This window comes from Panulirus ornatus, chromosome 33 (genome assembly GCF_036320965.1).
Source record: "Panulirus ornatus isolate Po-2019 chromosome 33, ASM3632096v1, whole genome shotgun sequence".
NCBI lineage: Eukaryota > Metazoa > Arthropoda > Malacostraca > Decapoda > Palinuridae > Panulirus > Panulirus ornatus.
Window position 1 is genome coordinate 23,956,914 of NC_092256.1, and position 19,387 is coordinate 23,976,300.

Genomic DNA, 19,387 nt, shown 5'->3' on the forward strand with positions numbered 1-19,387 from the left:
TGCATCCACTTAACACACTTCAGGTTACTTTTCTTACCTAACTCATTCTAATATACATTTCCTTTCTTGCACTGAATATAAATCTTGTCATTTGGCTTGTACAGCATGGGAAAACAGTAACCTGATCAAATTCAGTAGTTAAAATGAACTTTCTTTCTTATCTCTTTTTACATGTCGGTTGTTCTCCTCTATCCTCACATGCCTGAGGTGGTTCTTCCCCTGTCTCTCTGTTAACCAGAGTAGAATGAAAAGTCTTGCATCTTATTAATTCTCCAGGTATTACTTCTCTTCCACCATCCCTTTTTGTCCACCATTATGTTGCTGACCTTTCCCTGTTCTGCAGTTGTTTCCTTCACTCTTCTTGTATGATCTATGTGTGTGTCTGTGTGGCTTCTGCTTCCCATAGTTAGTGTGTGTAGACTGTTCATATTAGGACTGGCAGTTATAATACCACCTCCTTTCTTAGAATAATGAAGCTGTGGAGTTTTCTTCATTCTTTCATCTTTTCCTCTTTCTGTAACTATTTTTTTCCTTTGAGTCTGATTTACAAACAGCTGAGGTAATCTGATTAATTTCTTTACTCTTTCTCTTAGTTCACTCTTCATTTGAGATGGCTGTGACAGGAGCATGTATATTTGTGCTATGTCATTCACTGTGAGAAAGCACATATAATTATTTCATTAGAATATTAGATAAATGAATTTTCAAGTAGTAGGTTGTTTGATATTTATTGATATATTAACTGAGGATCTTCTTTTACAGGGTGAAGTTCCACATATTACAGTCTTTTCTGCATGTGCTGCACCTCACCATAGGGTACATCTTGATGCTGGTGGTAATGACCTACAATGCATATTTCACCATTGCTGTAGTGGGTGGTGCTGGCCTTGGATACTACTTTTTTGCACTGTTTGACCTTCCCAGTAAAGTTTTGGGTTCCTTCCCTTCCAAACCAGCAAATAGGATTATCAACCCTACTCAAGGACCAGAAGGTAACTCATCTAGTGTACATAATTCTTATGGAACATCAGGAAATGTGCCGTCATCTGTGGTGCTTCGTCCTTCGTCTGAGCTTGAACAATTCTCACGTAATACTGACAATATGGATTTGGCTTTTGAAAATTCTAGGGATGAGCCTGATGATACACAGGGGGTCAGCAGACAATGTGCTCAAATTGTTGAAGTGGAAAAGTTGCTTGGGGAATCCTGTGAGGAGGACAGTGAGGGGAGAAATACTATAGAAGTGGATGTAAGTGATACAGCTAAGTTGCTGCCTCAGGAAACCATAAAAGTTGAGGTACAAGTACATGCTTACCCAGAAGAATGAGAGAAAGAAATGCTAATGCTGCATAGCTAAACATTCTCTTCCTCAAGTTAGCTGCTATACATTGTAGTAATTGTTCATGACAATCCTTGTAGATTATCACCAAAAAGCAAGGGTATGGCAGAGAGGTATTGTTTTTACTGGTCTCAACAATACTGCTGTAGTACTTGTTTTTTTAGTAACTGGCAAATAGAGGTCTCTATTATTTAATTAACAAAATGAAATTTAGCTAGGGTATGTTCAATGAAAATGGCTATAATGAAATGCAGACCATACATATGCATTGAAATCATATAATGATATACAAGGCCCCTTCCTGCTAATTTTACTCTAGGTTTAGAATATTTAAGATATTCAGTAGTTTCATTAGAATGCAGCATTACTGTCTAAATTTAACGGTGATGTGTTTAGGTTCCTCATGAACTTTTAGAAAGTTAATGCTCAGTAGTGTTAAAGTCTGTGCATCACATAACTTCACATTTTATAGATTTCTGTAAATGAGCGACAACTTAGTTTGATATTGGTCAAATATTAATATAGTAATTCTTAGCACAGCCACTTATCATAGCAGTATGAACTAGTGAAGAGCTCATTCTAATTTGAAGCCAAAGAGTGACATACAGATAGACTTCTACAGTTTTATAGTTGAAAACCTATACTGACGATATAAACCCTTTTGTTGTGCAGCTGATTTCTTAGGCATACCCCTAGGGTACAAAAGAGTTATTTTTTCATTCATGAAAAGGAGTGGATTTAGCAGCGGATGGAACCATGGAAGCGGAAGTGAGTCATAGGGAGGGGGCGAAGGTTCTGGGAGCGTTGAAGAATGTGTGGAAGGTGAGAATGTTATCTCGGAGAGCAACAATGGGTCTGTTTGAAGGAATAGTGGTTACAACAATGTTATATTGTTGTGAGGCATGGGTTATAGAGAGAGTTGTGAAGAAGAGGGTGGATGTGTTGAAAATGAGATGTTTGAGGACAATATGTGGTGTGAGGTGGTTTGATCGAGTAAGTAATGAAAAGGTAAGAGAGATGTGTGGTAATAAAAAGAGTGTGGTTGAGAGAGCAGAAGAGGGTGTATTGAAATGGTTTGGTCACATGGAGAGAATGAGTGAGGAAAGATTTACAAAGAGGATATATGTGTCAGAGGCAGAGGGAACGAGAAGTGGGAGACCACACTGGAGGTGGAAGGATGAAGTGAAAAAGATTTTAAGCAATCGGGGCCTGAACATACAGGAGGGTGAAAGGCGTGCAAGGAATAGAGTGAATTGGAACGATGTGGTATACTGGGGTCGATGTACTGTAAATTGATTGAACCAGGGCATGTGAAGCGTCTGGGGTAAACCATGGAAAGTTTTGTGGGGCCTGGATGTGGAAAGGGAGCTGTGGTTTCGGTGCATTAGACATGACAGCTAGAGACTGAGTGTGAACAAATGTGGCCTTTGTTGTCTTTTCTTAGCGCAACCTCGCGTGCATGCATGGGGGGAGGGGGGTGCCATTTCATGTGTGGCGGGAATGGATGAAGGTAGCATGTATGAATATGTACATGTGTATATATTTATATGTCTGTGTATGTATATGTATGTATACATTGAAATGTATAGGTATGTATATGTGCATGTGTGGCTGTTTATGTATATCCATGTGTATGTGGATGGGTTGGGCTATTCTTTTATCTGTTTCCATGCGCTGCTTTGTTACGCGGGAGACAGCGACAAAGTATTATAAAAAAAATATATATAAATTTCTTATGAATTAAAACATAATCATTCCTAGTTTAGGGGGGAAAAATTTACACTGGAATGACTATTCCTTTTTTTTTTTTTTTTTTTCTGCCGCTGTCTCCCGCGTTTGCGAGGTAGCGCAAGGAAACAGACGAAAGAAATGGCCCGAACCACCCCCATACACATGTATATACATACGTCCACACACGCACATATACATACCTACACAGCTTTCCATGGTTTACCCCAGACGCTTCACATGCCCTGATTCAATCCACTGACAGCACGTCAACCCCGGTATACCACATCGATCCAATTCACTCTATTCCTTGCCCTCCTTTCACCCTCCTGCATGTTCAGGCCCCGATCACACAAAATCTTTTTCACTCCATCTTTCCACCTCCAATTTGGTCTCCCACTTCTCCTCGTCCCCTCCACCTCCGACACATATATCCTCTTGGTCAATCTTTCCTCACTCATTCTCTCCATGTGCCCAAACCATTTCAAAACACCCTCTTCTGCTCTCTTAACCACGCTCTTTTTATTTCCACACATCTCTCTTACCCTTACGTTACTTAATCGATCAAACCACCTCACACCACACATTGTCCTCAAACATCTCATTTCCAGCACATCCATCCTCCTGCGCATAACTCTATCCATAGCCCATGCCTTGCAACCATACAACATTGTTGGAACCACTATTCCTTCAAACATACCCATTTTTGCTTTCTGAGATAATGTTCTTGACTTCCACACATTCTTCAAGGCTCCCAGGATTTTCGCCCCCTCCCCCACCCTATGATCCACTTCCGCTTCCATGGTTCCATCCGCTGCCAGATCCACTCCCAGATATCTAAAACACTTTACTTCCTCCAGTTTTTCTCCATTCAAACTTACCTCCCAATTGACTTGACCCTCAACCCTACTGTACCTAATAACCTTGCTCTTATTCACATTTACTCTTATCTTTCTTCTTTCACACACTTTACCAAACTCAGTCACCAGCTTCTGCAGTTTCTCACATGAATCAGCCACCAGCGCTGTATCATCAGCGAACAACAACTGACTCACTTCCCAAGCTCTCTCATCCCCAACAGACTTCATACTTGCCCCTCTTTCCAAAACTCTTGCATTTACCTCCCTAACAACCCCATCCATAAACAAATTAAACAACCATGGAGACATCACACACCCCTGCCGCAAATCTACATTCACTGAGAACCAATCACTTTCCTCCCTTCCTACACGTACACATGCCTTACATCCTCGATAAAAACTTTTCACTGCTTCTAACAACTTGCTTCCCACACCATATATTCCTATTCCTATCATGCAAAAAAATTAATTTTTCATTTACATGATTAGATGTACAAAAAATTTTTAAACCATTATGGTTTCCCATAAATCAAAAGTTATGCACTTACCGTTTAGGAAAAACACATTATTTGCAAGATTGGCTAGTCTTAAGTATGGCTCATGGCAATGGAAGCCACAAATATGGCAAGTCCCTAAAGGAGGCATATTCACCCACTATAATCATCAGCAGTCTATTTATGCCTGCAGGCAGCTCCAGTGACTCATCCTCTGTTTGGGTTGCCTTGTATTAACAGTTAACAGAGCCTTAAATCTACGTGGAACTCGAGATATGAAACTAAGTTTGTAAACTAATGTTCGTATTCCTTGCTGTGTAACAGTAACCATATGCTCATTGCACCAAAATGCTAAGGCTTTTACTGTCAAAACACTATCAGTGAAAGCAGATTAATAAGCATGCACATGTGTGTTACTTATATTAAGTAGTGACAAAACACATCCTAAGGTGTACTTTGACTTTACAACCAGCTTTTATGTTGTGATCTGATGTGACAATAGTAGTATATTATTTCAATGTAAGAATCTTGAGCGGATATGAAAATTCTCATTAAGCCATTGGCCTTCTATACTTTATAAAGTATGGGCATTGAATGCACACCCATTCATCACCCATTTTTCATACTTTAATACAATTTTAAGATCCATTCAGTTTCACCATAATTCGATTGCATATTACCTCAATATTCTAACATACCTAGTCCCTATCATTAAATTTACTGAAAACAGATTTGCATTAATGTGAGGTTGTGTATTAAAATATGCGAGTATCAAGTGAATAATAGTTTTAAATGGTATCAAGTTGTTTCAAGTGGTTAATTAAAAAAAATTCCGGAAATTATATGTGCCAGAGATGTGCATAGTAGTTTTAAATGTGAAATTATTCTTATACTGGATAATTATAAATTATGGACACATTTACCCAAAAGAGGTCCAGCAGTCTTTGAAACAACTTTCATTTCGTATCTATTAGGACTAGTTTGATAAACATAAGCTTTGATTCCAGTATGTGCGTGCATTACTGGTTATATTTATATAACTTATATACTGCATTTGCAAAACTTGCATTTAGGTAAACTATTTTTGACGCTCGATTAGGAATGGAATACTGAGATTGCGATTTATTTTTTCTTTCATTCAATTCCATTCCAGGGCCTAGGTAGATGCCTTTTCTTTTTTCAAGATGAATATCCTATGTAAGAAATATTTCAGCAAACTATTAATGAGCATTACATGAGTATTTTTAGGTTTAGGTGTCTGCGGTATGCAGGTGATACAAAGAAATATTTAGGTGTTTGCCATAGGGAGATGACACAAAAAATATTGCATCTGTTAAGTGATGTAATGCTGAGAAAAGCAATTGGTAAATTTTCCCAGGTTTACCCAAAATATAATTGGAAATTAGAAGTGCAGGTTTCTTCTTGTACCTATAGTATGGAGTCATGTTACCAAGAGATTATGTAGTTTTTATGTAAAATTGTTTAGTAGTGATGTGGAATTTTTTCTGTAAAACATACACAGTAAACACTCAATTTAACGGACTAATTGGGGGAGGGGGTGTCTGGTAATGCCAAAAGTATGTTAAATTAAGAATGTAACCTATGGGCCATTTTTTAATACAATAGTACAATGTACAGTTTACATGCTTTCTCTTAACTCTTTCACTTGATGCCATTTTGAATTGTAAGGATTGCAAAATTACTTAATAAAGTCACAATTCTTTATGTACAACCTGACTACATGGTAGCTTGAGGCAGACTAAGACCGAAACAAAGCAAGTATACCCCACGCTACCAAAATCAAATGTGTTGTGTGCCTTTTTTTTATTATTATTAATGTATTGTTATTTGCCCGGTCCGTTAAATTGGGGTCCATTAAATCTTGGGTTTACTGTACCATATATCATTAATCTGGTACAGAACCATAATTTGCCATACAAGTTTATGGAAATGTAAAAGAATCTGGTTAGATTATGCTGATCTGAATATATGTCAATGAACACCAGTTAACATTTCTTTTTTTTTTTTTTCAAACTATTCGCCATTTCCCGCATTAGCAAGGTAGCGTTAAGAACAGAGGACTGGGCCTTTGAGGGAATATCCTCACCTGGCCCCCTTCTCTGTTCCTTCTTTTGGAAAATTAAAAAAAAAAAAAAAGCGAGAGGGGAGGATTTCCAGCCCCCCGCTCCCTCCCCTTTTAGTCGCCTTCTACGACACGCAGGGAATACGTGGGAAGTATTCTTTCTCCCCTATCCCCAGGGATTAAACATTTAACATTTATGTGTAATTAATATCTTGTGTAGTATAGGAAGAGAGATATCTTCTTGAATTGATCTATCTCAAACCATGAAAATATATGTAAAGCTGTCTATCTGTCTATATTTCTGATGCCCGTTCCCTCTGAGAACTCCCATTAAGGGGGTGGCCAGGGCAAAAAAAGTTTCTACTTATCTGTGGGGCTTAGTTGTGGATAGGGGGGTCAGGTTTTGTTGCAATATATGGCATGGTAATAAAGTGAATGTGAGTATGTGAGGCCATTCTTCATCTCTTCTGAGAGCTATCTTGCTGACACAGAAAATAATGGACAAGTATGAAAAGAATAAAACTTTTTTTTCATACATGTCTGCCATTTCCCACTTGAACTGGGTAGTGCCAGGAACAGATAAAGGCCACAATTACTCACACCCATTCTCTAGCTGTCATGTGCAATACTCCAAAACCACACCCCTCTATTCATAACCAAAGACCTTTTCATGGTTTCTTTCAGCCATGTCACATGTAGTTGGTAGGCAGCCAGTGACCAGGGAGGTATATTACCAGTACTACCTACCTGGGTGTCAGGAGGGTTAGTGACACTTAACTCTCACAGCTCATTCTTTGTAACTCTAGATTTTCCCAAATTTAGCACTGTGCATTAGCCTTGCCTTTTGACAAAATGGTAGAAGCAGTAGATAGAAGAAGTAAGTTTAGGAGGGAACCTCTGCAAACACTGCACTAGAGTTGCCCTCTGCCAGTGGCCTGTTCAGGGTGAGGCACCAAAGGCTAAGAAGTGGCAATGGAGTCCTTTAGTTATGAAGACACTGTTGTTGCCATCCCTTTGCAGGAGTTCCAATTGGAACAGGCATCTAGATAGATAGATGTCACATGCTGCGGTTCAATCAGTTGATAGCAGTTTACCCAAAGTAATCCACATTGCTCCAATTTACTGTAGCCCATTATCCTGTGCATATCTTTCACCCTCCTGTGAGTTCAGGCCCTGATCACTCAAAATATTTTCACACAATCCTTCCATCTCCAATTTGGTCTTTCCTTCTCCCTGTCCCCTTCACTTCTGACAAATCATCTTTGTCAACTCCCTCTCACTCATTTTCTCCATGTGCCCTAAACATCTCAGCACACCATTTTCAAGTCAGTCTCACTCTTCTTAATACCACACCTCTTTTACCCTTGTATTACTTCCTCAATCGATCCACATCACAGTATATATTGTCCTTAAACATTTCCTTTTCGAACACCCTCTTTTGCACATCCCCATCTATAGTCCATGCCTCTTAGCCACACATCATTGGGATTATTATACCTTAAAAGATATCCACTTTTGCCCTCACACACAACAGTGCTCAGAGAACATGCCTTCATCCCCCCCCCCCCCCCCCCCCCCCTCCACAGTGCAATATTTATTGTATTTTATTTATTTATATTTTATATATTTATTTACTTATTTGTTATACTTTGTCACTGTATCCCACAGTAGTGAGGTAGCGCAAGGAAACAGACGAAAGAATGGCCCAACCCACCCACATACACAGGTATATACATACACATCCACACACGCAAATATACATACCTATACATCTCAACGTATACATATATATACACACACAAACATATACAAATATACACATGTACATAATTCATACTGTCTGCCTTTATTCATTCCCATCACCACCCTGCCACACATGAAATAACAACCCCCCTCCCCCCTCATGTGCGCGAGGTAGTGCTAGGAAAAGACAACAAAGGCCACATTCGTTCACACTCAGTCTCTAGCTGTCATGTAATAATGCACCGAAACCACAGCTCCCTTTCCACATTCAGGCCCAACAGAACTTTCCATGGTTTACCCCAGACACTTCACATGCCCTGGTTCAATCCATTGACAGCACGTCGACCCTGGTATACCACATCATTCCAATTCACTCTATTCCTTGCATGCCTTTCACCCTCCTGCATGTTCAGGCCCCGATCGCTCAAAATCTTTTTCACTCCATCTTTCCACCTCCAATTTGGTCTCCCACTTCTCTTCGTTCCCTCCACCTCTGACACATATATCCTCTTGGTCAATCTTTCCTCACTCATTCTCTCCATGTGACCAAACCATTTCAAAACACCCTCTTCTGCTCTCTCAACCACACTTTTTATTACCACACATCTCTCTTACCCTATTATTACTTACTCGATCAAACCACCTCACACCACATATTGTCCTCAAACATCTCAATTCCAGCACATCCACCCTCCTCCACACAACTCTATCCATAGCCCACGCCTTGCAACCATACAACATTGTTGGAACCACTATTCCTTCAAACATACCCATTTTTGCTTTTCAAAATAATTTTCTCAACTTCCACACATTCTTCAAGGCTCCCAGAATTTTTGCCCCCTTCCCCACCCTATGATTCACTTCCGCTTCCATGGTTCCATCCGCTGCCAAATCCACTCCCAGATATCTAAAACACTTCACTTTCTCCAGTTTTTCTCCATTCAAACTTATCTCCCAATTGACTTGACCCTCAACCCTACTGTACCTAATAACCTTGCTCTTATTCACATTTACTCTTAACTTTCTTCTTTCACACACTTTACCAAACTCAGTCACCAGCTTCTGCAGTTTCTCACATGAATCAGCCCCCAGCACTGTATCATCAGCGAACAACAACTGGCTCACTTCCCAACCCCTCTCATCCACAACAGACTGCATACTTGCCCCTCTTTCCAAAACCCTTGCATTCACCTCCCTAACAACCCCATCCATAAATAAATTAAACAACCATGGAGACATCACACACCCCTGCCACAAACCTACATATATACATAAATGCACATATACATACACAGACATGTACATATTCATACTTGCTTGCTTTCAATATTTATACATGTATATATAAATATAAAATACAAAAAAGGCCACATTCATTCACACTCATTCTCTAGCTGTCATGTGTAATGCACTGAAACCACAACTGGGAGCATTGAAGAATGTGTGAAAGGCGAGAACGTTATCTGGGAGCAAAAATGCGTATGTTTGAAGGAATAGTCGTTCCAATATGGTTACGAGGTGTGGGCTTTAGACAAGTTTGTGCGGAGGGGGTGGATGTGTTGGAAATAAAATGCTTGAGGACAATATGTGGTATGAGGTGGTTTGATTGAGTAAGTAATGAAAGGGTAAGAGAGATATGTGGTAATAAAAAGAGCAGAAAAGGGTGTGTTGAGATGGTTTGGCCACATGGAAAGAATGAGTGAGAAAAGATTGACAAAGAGGATATGTGTCAGAGGTGGAGGGAACAAGGAGAAATGGGAGACCAAATTGGAGATGGAAGGATGGACTGGAAAAGCCTTGAGTTATTCGTGTCTGAACATGTAGAAGGGTGAAAGGCGTGCTAGGAATAGAGTGAATTGGAACAAGTGGTGTACCGGGGTCGACGTGCTGTAAGTGGATTGAACCAGGGCATGTGAAGCATCTGGGTTAAGCCATGGAGAGTTTTGTGGGGCCTGGATGTGGAAAGGGAGCTGTGGTTTTGGTGCATTACACATGACAACTAGAGACTGAGTTTGAATGAATGTGGCCTTTGTTGTCTTTTCCTAGCGCTATCTCGCTATCATGTCTGTTTCCTTGTGCTACCTCGCTAACGCGGGAGACAGCGACAAAGCAAATTAAATAAATAAATATATATATCTTTTTTCTTTTAAACTGTTCGCCATATCCCGTGTTAGCAAGGTAGCGTTAAGAACAGAGGACTGGGCCCTTGTGGAATATTCTCACCTGGCCCCACTCTGTTCCTTCTTTTGGAAAATTAAAAAATAAGAAAAAAAAAAATGAGGGGAGGATTTCCAGCCCCCCACTCCCTCCCCTTTTAGTCACCTTCTACGACACGCAGGGAATACGTGGGAAGTATTCTTAATCCCCTATCCCCAGGGATAATATATATATATATTTTTTTTTATTCGTTGTTTTGCTTTGTCGCTGTCTCCCGCATTTGCGAGGTAGCGCAAGGAAACAGACGAAAGAAATGGCCTAACCCACCCCCATACACATGTACACACATACACGTCCCCACACGCAAATATACACACCCATACATCTCAACTTACACATATATATACATTATATATATATATATATATATATATATATATATATATATATATATATATATATATATATATATATATATTATCCCTGGGGATAGGGGATTAAGAATACTTCCCACGTATTCCCTGCGTGTCGTAGAAGGCGACTAAAAGGGGAGGGAGCAGGGGGCTGGAAATCCTCCCCTCTCATTTTTTTTTTTTTTTAATTTTCCAAAAGAAGGAACAGAGGGGGCCAGGTGAGGATATTCCAAAAAAGGCCCAGTCCTCTGTTCTTAACGCTACCTCACTATCGCGGGAAATAGCGAATAGTATGAAAAAAAATAGTATGTGTGTGTGTGTGTGTGTGTGTGTGTGTGTAAGTCGAGAACATTATCTCGGAAAGCAAAAAGGGGTATGTTTGAAGGAATAGTGGTTCCAAAAATGTTGTATGGTTGCGAGGCGTGGGCTATGGATAGAGTTGTGCGCAGGAGGGTGGATGTGCTGGAAATGAGATGTTTGAGGACATTATGTGGTGTGAGATGGTTTGATCGAGTAAGTAATGTAAGGGTAAGAGAGATGTGTGGAAATAAAAAGAGCGTGGTTGAGAAAGCAGAAGAGGGTGTTTTGAAATGGTTTGGGCACATGGAGAGAATGAGTGAGGAAAGATTGACCAAGAGGATATATGTGTCGGAGGTGGAGGGAACGAGGAGAAGTGGGAGACCAAATTGGAGGTGGAAAGATGGAGTGAAAAAGGTTTTGAGTGATTGGGGCCTGAACATGCAGGAGGGTGAAAGGCGGGCAAGGAATAGAGTGAACTGGATCGATTGAATCAGGGCATGTGAAGCGTCTGGGGTGAACCATGGAAAGTTCTGTGGGGCCTGGATGTGGAGGGGGAGCTGTGGTTTCGGGCATTATTGCGTGGCAGCTAGAGACTGAGTGTGGACGAATGGGGCCTTTGTTATCTTTTCCTAGCGCTACCTCACACACATGAGAGGGGGAGGGGGATGTTATTCCATGTGTGGTGAGGTGGCGATGGAAATAAATAAAGGCAGTAAGTATGAATTATGTACATGTGTATATATGTATATGTCTGTGTGTGTATATATATGTGTACATTGAGATGTATAGGTATGTATATTTGCGTGTGTGGACGTGTATGTATATACATGTGTATGGGGTGGGATGGGCCATTTCTTTCGTCTGTTTCCTTGCGCTACCTCGCAAACGCGGGAGACAGCGACAAAGCAAAATAAAAAAAATAAATAAAATATATATACTACACACCTGGGTATTGGGAAGGTTAGTGACAGCTGTGTAGTGAGCCCGCACTTTAATGGTTGTCAAATCAGGTTCCTTTGACTCTGGTAAGTGTCTTCCCTGCTGCCTCACCCACATGTGGACTGCTGGCATTCTGTCCACAAACAAAAAGTCTCTCTTTGTTACACATAACACTTTACAACATATAACTGGCATGACTCATTCTTTGCAACTCTAGATTTTCCTGCAGTTAGCGCTTTGCACTGGCCCTGCTTTTAGGCAAAATGATGGGAACAATAGGTAGAAGTAGTAAGTAGGAATGTTAAACAGGAGCATTATGTAGAAATAGTAGATAGGAGCATTAGCAAGTAGTAGTAGGTTGGAACATTAGGCAGGAATATAAGGTAGAAGTAGTTGGCAAGAGCATTAGGTGTGAGCCTCTGGAGACACTGCACTAGAGTTGCCTTCTGCACTGGCCTGTTAAGGGTGAAGTTCTAAAGACTAAGGAGTGGCAGTGGAGAGAGTTTCCAAAGGGAATGGACATCAGAGATATATTTTGTTAGATAGGTCTTTGTAGTCTTTAACTAAGGGTATCACTATCAACTTTTGTCACTCTATCAATCCTTCACTTTTCCATACTGACAGTACTATACCTGTCTCTCCTGTAGACAAAGCAACACTTTTTGGTTCCTGTTTCTCCTCTATCTCCATTTTGGATGGATGTAACATTCTTTCATCCACTGATGCTCCTCTTACTAATCCTATGCCCCTCCCTGAAATCTCTTCCCAGTCTGTTAGAAAAGTACTTCTTTCTCTGGACAAAGCATGGCTTGTGGTCCTGATGGCATCTATCCCTGCATACTACAAGAGTGAGCCTCTGAACTTGCATCTGTGCTTGCTCATTTGTTGTTTCTGTTTAGAAACCAGAACTTTTCCTTCTTCTTAGAAGCATGTGTGGTACATCCCATCCCTAAGAAGGGAAAAATTTTCCTACTTATCAGCTAACTTAAGTCCACTGAATAACAGTAACTGAATATCTGAGACCTAAGCTGTGAAAATAGCAGTGTTGATCTTCAGAATTTTTTAATGGTGTTGATCTTTAAGATTTCTGAATAGATTTGATTGAAGTAGAAAGTTGATCTTTAGGACTTTTGAATAGATTTAATTGAAGTAGAAATTGGTAAGTGACATCCATAAATAGAAGATTGAGATTATTTGTCATTTGTTTGGCTCTTAATGGGCATTTTGTAAATCTGAGGAAATCAAGTTTAACCTCATACCGTCTTCCTTACTAACTCACTGTAGACATGTAATTATGCATTTTTACTGTACAAGAGAAGGGGGTTACACATTTGAGGCTCCATCTCATGAACATTCTCTACTATAATACAGCTTCTTAAATTTATATGTACTGTCTGTAGTACCCATGTCCTCAGTCAGTCTGCTCCATTTATTCACCTCCCTTTTACTATAAAAAGTATTTCTTCTCATCTTTATTTAAAATTTCCTTACTTAATTCATGTTATGGCCTCTGGATACTCTATTCCTACATATACAGTGTCTGAAGAAAAAAAGAAAAAAAAAAACTTGTCCAACCCATCTATTTTCAAAGGAAATACATAGGTACAAGCATATGACACTCTCAGGGTGAAATCATCATACATCTGGTCGCTGAGTGGATCTAAATGGTTTGGGCACCAACCCCCCTCACTATGCCTCAGGCTATTGTTAGGGAAGGATTTTCTTTCTTTACTCCTCCTGGCTGCCACTTCATTTTGGGACTTTGCTTCAGGGTGCTGGGTGCTGTCTTTCTACCACCTGTGCTTCAAGATTTTGGCTCATGCATTTCTAGAGAAAAAAGCCAAAATTCTTGCTTGGAAGCAAGAAAATGTGGGTATACATGAGACGTCTAAGCCTCACTGGGTGCTTAGAATGCATGATCAGGCAGCTACTTGCCAGCATTCATGGCCTCCATGACATCATCATCCCACAACCAAAACCTACCCGTTTGCTAAGGAAGACTTCTAGATCTACAGATAATCTCCTGAGAAAAGAAATGTTAAAGCAACCCCAGATCATCACCCCATAGATAGCTTTTGGTGGCAGAATGACATTGTCAGGGAGGCCGTGAATGATCGCATGGACAAAGTTTTGCTTGTAGACACTATACATGTATTAATGTCATGGTGACATTTATTTGCTGGATGAATAATACTGAGATCATAGGTATAAGACTACATGATGACAGTGGTTCCCAACTCCAGCATTACTGCAGGTAGTTGCAAGGGCAGGATTGATATACATCTTTGTTTTTTGTGCTGCAGGGAGTATAGCCTATTCTGAATCTCTATTCCTTTATCCAACAGCATGACAGACTTCATTACAAGGGAAGCAACATCAAACTTTTGTGATTTTTGACTCTTAATTTTCACATTCAAAGGGAGTGGGCTGTACTGTTTCATCTTGGAACAAACCATTATTATACAATCATAGTTATAAAACAGATTAGTGTCAGTGACCTCGATGCAGTCCTGAATACTTATATGAGCAGTCTGCATGCAAAGTTCCCAACTGTTGATATTCTTTGATAATAATCTTTAGACAGAAAATAACAAAGATTAGAAGCTACTTTGGTAGCTGAAAATAGTGAATGGGTTTTTTAAAAAATTTAAAGTTTTATATTGCTTGCTTCTTTTGTAGCTTGAATTTTTTATCATGTAACTATTTTTTCAAAGGTTTGGTGTGATTATCCTGCAAATTTGAACATCATATCAAATTTTTTCACACAGCTTTAACAGCTTCAGAAATTTAGACTTCTTGCTCAAGACTTTTACTGATGATGTTATATTGTGATAATTGATATTTAGATAATTTTTTAAGGTGCTTTTATCATGAAGTTGTGGATATGTTGTGTATCGCTTTCAGTCCTGTTGAAAGCAAATAAATACTTAGGGATTACTATGTCTTTTCATGACCCTTTTTAACCATGTCCGTATAGTTATGCTCCCCTTTTTAATCACTGAATTTAATGTTAGGTAGATGTGGAATTTTAAAATATGATTTTTTTTGTTATTGCTGTGGGATGGTATGGTGGGCAGATGTCTCTTTTTGTACCATGTTTTCCTTACAGCTAACAGTTGTTTTCACTTGTAACAATGGGTGTTTAGTGCTTTATGATTTTTCCAAGGAGGGGATATGTGCAAATGAGGCCACTGTTTCTTTGTTCCTAACACTACATTGAGCTTTGAGGCTATGAACCTGTCGTGTAGCAGTTAGCATTGCTCTCTGTGATGCATTTATGGGCTGCCCAGGAGTCAAATCCACATAGGTTTGAATCCTGGTCAAAGCAGCTGATCCACAATTAACCCAGTTAACTGTCAGTCCTGTGTGGGCTGGTCGATAAAATGGGTACCTGGCTTTATATATATTTATTATACTTGATTGCTGTTTTCCATGTCAGCGAGGTAGCACCAGAAAACAGACAAAGAACTGCCCATCCACTCATATACACATATATACATAAACGCCCATTCATGTGCATATACATATCAACGTATACACATACACATATGTTGGAAAGGATCACAATTTTCCACGGGATCAAGTATATTCCTAGCTTTGTCTCTTCGTTGTATATCAACTGACTGTTATATTTCTCTCTTGTGTCTCCCCTGATTATGTGATTATTACACAAAAGTGCACTTGGGAATGTATAGTGTTTCATTTTCCCCGTGGACTCATAGGAACACATACATATGTAAATATTCATACCTGCTTGCCTTCATACGTTCCTGGCACTACCCTACCCCACAGGAAACAGCATCACTACCCACCCCATGCTTCAGCAAGGCAGCGCAAGGAAAACAAAAAAAAAAGGCCACTTTTGTTCACACTCAGTCTCTAGCTGTCATGTAATGCACTGAAACCACAGCTCCCTATCCACATCCAGGCTCCACGTACCTTTCCATGGTTTACCCCAGACATTTCACATGCTCTGGTTCACTCCATTGACAGCACATCAATTCTGGTATACCACATCATTCCAATTCACTCTATTCCTTGCATGCCTTTCACCCTCCAGTATGTTCAAGGGCCTAATTGCTCAAAATCTTTTTCACTCCATCCTTCCACCTCCTATTTGGTCTCCCGCTTCTCCTTGTTCCCTCCATCTCTGACACATATATTCTCTTTGTCAACCTTTCCTCACTCATTCTCTCCATATGTCCAGAACATTTCAACACACCCTCTTCTGCTCTCTCAACCATACTTTTTATTTCCACACATCTCTCTTACCCCCTCATCATTCACTCAACCAAACTACCTCACACCACACATTTTCCTCAAACGTTACACCTCCAACACATCCACCTTCCCTGCACAGCCCTATCTATAGCCCATGCCTCATAACCATATAACATTATTGGAACCACTATTCCTTCAAACATACCCATCTTTGTTCTCAGAGACAACATTCTCTCCCTCGACACATTCTTCATCACTCCCAGAACTTTCGCCCCCTCCCCCTCCCTGTGACTCACTTCCACTTCCATGGTTCCATCTGCTCCTAAGTCCACTCCCAGACACCTAAAACACTTCTCTTCCTCCAATTTTTCTCCATTCAAACTTACATCCCAATTCACTTGTCCCTCAAGCCTACTAAAGCTAATAACCTTGCTCTTATTCACATTTACTCTAAACTTTCTCCATTCTCCATTTTCCAAACTCAGTAAACAAACCTACGAATAATTTCCACACTGGAAAAACAGGAAACCATTCTTCCATGGATGATTTTTCTACAAAACATTTAACAGGACCATGCAGGATATATTTTATTTTAGAAACTGGCCTTTGCACTGCCAATGGTGAAAAATCAGTGGATGCTTCAAACTGTATCTTAGGAAAACATATAAAGTTTTGCACTTACCAATTTTAACATCACTAAGGTCATCATCTGATTGGCCAGAACCCCATGGTTTACAAGCTTTTAAAGATGTACTTCTGAGTGTAGGGTGTGACCTAAAGAAAAGATAGAAGGAAGGGGTGGAAGCATTAAATTTTATGTAATGCACTGGAATGACAAACCCAAAAATCTAAGCACTGGTAATACTTAAAGTAAAAGTTTAACATGTTTATCTCATTAAAGAAGTCTATTTTTGATGGAGTTGCTACACAGTATAAGCAGTTCCAATTTTTTACCCTTAAACTTTCTGCAGAAAACTTACAAAAGAATTCTAAAAGCTAACTATAAAGCAGCAATTACCTCACTTTAGAGCACTTCTTTCTCTAAAGTGCAATTTAACCCTCTCACTGAGGATATAACAAATGTGGCAACTTTTCTGCTTACACCACAGATGGTACAAATGGGATTTCTGCTGTCAGAAATGCCATGTGAGCATAAATATCAGTGTTAATGTTCACCACCACCATGTGCTGATATACAATAAATCTGATATTTTTCCCTTCTATGTTAGGGACAGCAGCATGACCATGTTATGCTGCCCTGGCAGTGAATAAAAAATCCATGAACTTTTCATGGATTTTTTTTATGCAAGGCATCAATTTCATGCAAAATGGTTACTTATATTTATTGCCATGGTCTGAATGATATTTTTTAGTTTCCATGCATTATCTGCATAGGAAGAGGGGAACTAGGTCATAAGCCTTTTTTCTAAACTTTCTATGAAATATTGTCCACTTTTATAGTCACTGATAAAAACTGGTTCATCTTGCCTTCAGATGTCCCACTTCAAGCAGCTGGGGATCACAAGGAAGCTGAGAATGTTCTTTACAGCAGTATTTATGGTTAGTACTGTAGTACATTATTTTAATTCTTTACTTATCCTTATTATATTTACACATCATCCTTAAATAAATAAATAAATAAATAAAAAAATAATATATATATATTATATTTATTTAATATTCTTTGTCGCTGTCTCCCGCGTTAGCAAGGTAGCACAAGGAAACAGACGAAAGAATGGCCCAACCCACTCACATACATGTGTATATACATACATGTCCACACACGCACGTGTACATACCTATACATTTCAACGTATACATATATATACATACACAGACATATATATATATATACACATGTACATAATTCATACTTGCTGCCTAAATTTATTCATTCCCATAGCCACCCCGCCACACATGAAATGACAACCCCCTCCCCTCGCATGCACACGAGGTAGTGCTAGAAAAAGACAACAAAGGCCACATTCGTTCACACTCAGTCTCTAGCTGTCATGTATAATGAACCGAAACCACAGCTCCCTTTTCACATCCAGGCCCCACAAAACTTTCCATGGTTTACCCCAGATGCTTCACATTCTCTAGTTCAATCCATTGACAACACATCAACCCCAATATACCACATCGTTCCAATTCACTCTATTCCTTGCACGCCTTTCACCCTTCTGCATGTTCAGGTCCCAATCGCTCAAAATCTTTTTCACTCCATCCTTCCACCTCCAATTTGGTCTCCCACTTCTCCTCATTCCCTCCACCTCTGACACATATATCCTCTTTGTCAATCTTTCCTCACTCATTCTCTCCATGTGACCAAACCATTTCAAAACACCCTCTCCTGTTCTCTCAACCACACTCTTTTTATTACCACACATCTCTTTTACCCTTTCAATACTTACTCGATCAAACCACCTCACACCACATATTGTCCTCAAACATCTCATTTCCAACACAGTCACCCTCCTCCGCATAACCCTATCTACAGCCCACACCTCGCAACCATATAACATTGTTGGAACCACTATTCCTTCAAACATACCCATTTTTGCTTTTCGAGATAATGTTCTCGCCTTCCACACATTTTTCAACGCTCCCAGAACTTTTGCCCCCTCCCCCACCCTGTGACTCACTTCCTTCACTTCCTCCAGTTTTTCTCCATTCAAACTTATCTCCCACTTGACTTCTCCCTCAACCCTACTGAACCTAATAACCTTACTCTCATTCACATTTACTCTCAGCTTTCTTCTTTCACACACTTTACCAAACTCAGTCACCAGCGTCTGCAGTTTCTCACCTGAAGCAGCCACCAGCGCTGTATCATCAGCGAACAACTGACTCACTTCCCAAGCCCTCTCATCCACAACAGACTGCATACTTGCACCTCTCTCCAAAACTCTTGCTTTCACCTCCTTAACAACCCCATCTATAAACAAATTAAACACTCATGGAGACATAATGCACCCCTGCCGCAAACCGACATTCACTGAGAACCAATCACTTTCCTCTCTTCCTACACGTACACATGCCTTACATCCTCGATAAAAACTTTTCACTGCTTCTAACAACTTGCCTCCCACACCATATATTCTTAATAC

General features: G+C 39.8%; 1 protein-coding gene and 1 long non-coding RNA gene across 4 annotated transcripts in view; one reads left to right on the forward strand and one right to left on the reverse strand.

The window, feature by feature from the left end:
* Nucleotides 1-19,387, forward strand: part of LOC139759638 (protein SLC31A2-like) — a 38,077-nt gene that overhangs the window by 12,906 nt on the left and 5,784 nt on the right. The window contains exons 4-5 of one of the 2 annotated variants that reach the window (XM_071682014.1): nt 763-992; nt 17,772-17,837. In XM_071682014.1, coding sequence (XP_071538115.1) covers nt 763-992; nt 17,772-17,837 — 296 coding nt within the window. Of the gene's footprint in view, nt 1-762; nt 1,468-17,771; nt 17,838-19,387 lie in introns of those variants that run through there. The other variant, XM_071682015.1, reaches the window with a different exon arrangement.
* Nucleotides 1,068-19,387, reverse strand: part of LOC139759639 (uncharacterized) — a 26,417-nt gene continuing 8,097 nt past the window's right edge. Inside the window, exons 2-3 of one of the 2 annotated variants that reach the window (XR_011715121.1) lie at nt 16,960-17,051; nt 1,068-1,206 (exon numbers count right to left, since the gene is read on the reverse strand). This is a non-coding gene — a long non-coding RNA (uncharacterized lncRNA). Of the gene's footprint in view, nt 1,207-12,057; nt 12,190-16,959; nt 17,052-19,387 lie in introns of those variants that run through there. The other variant, XR_011715120.1, reaches the window with a different exon arrangement.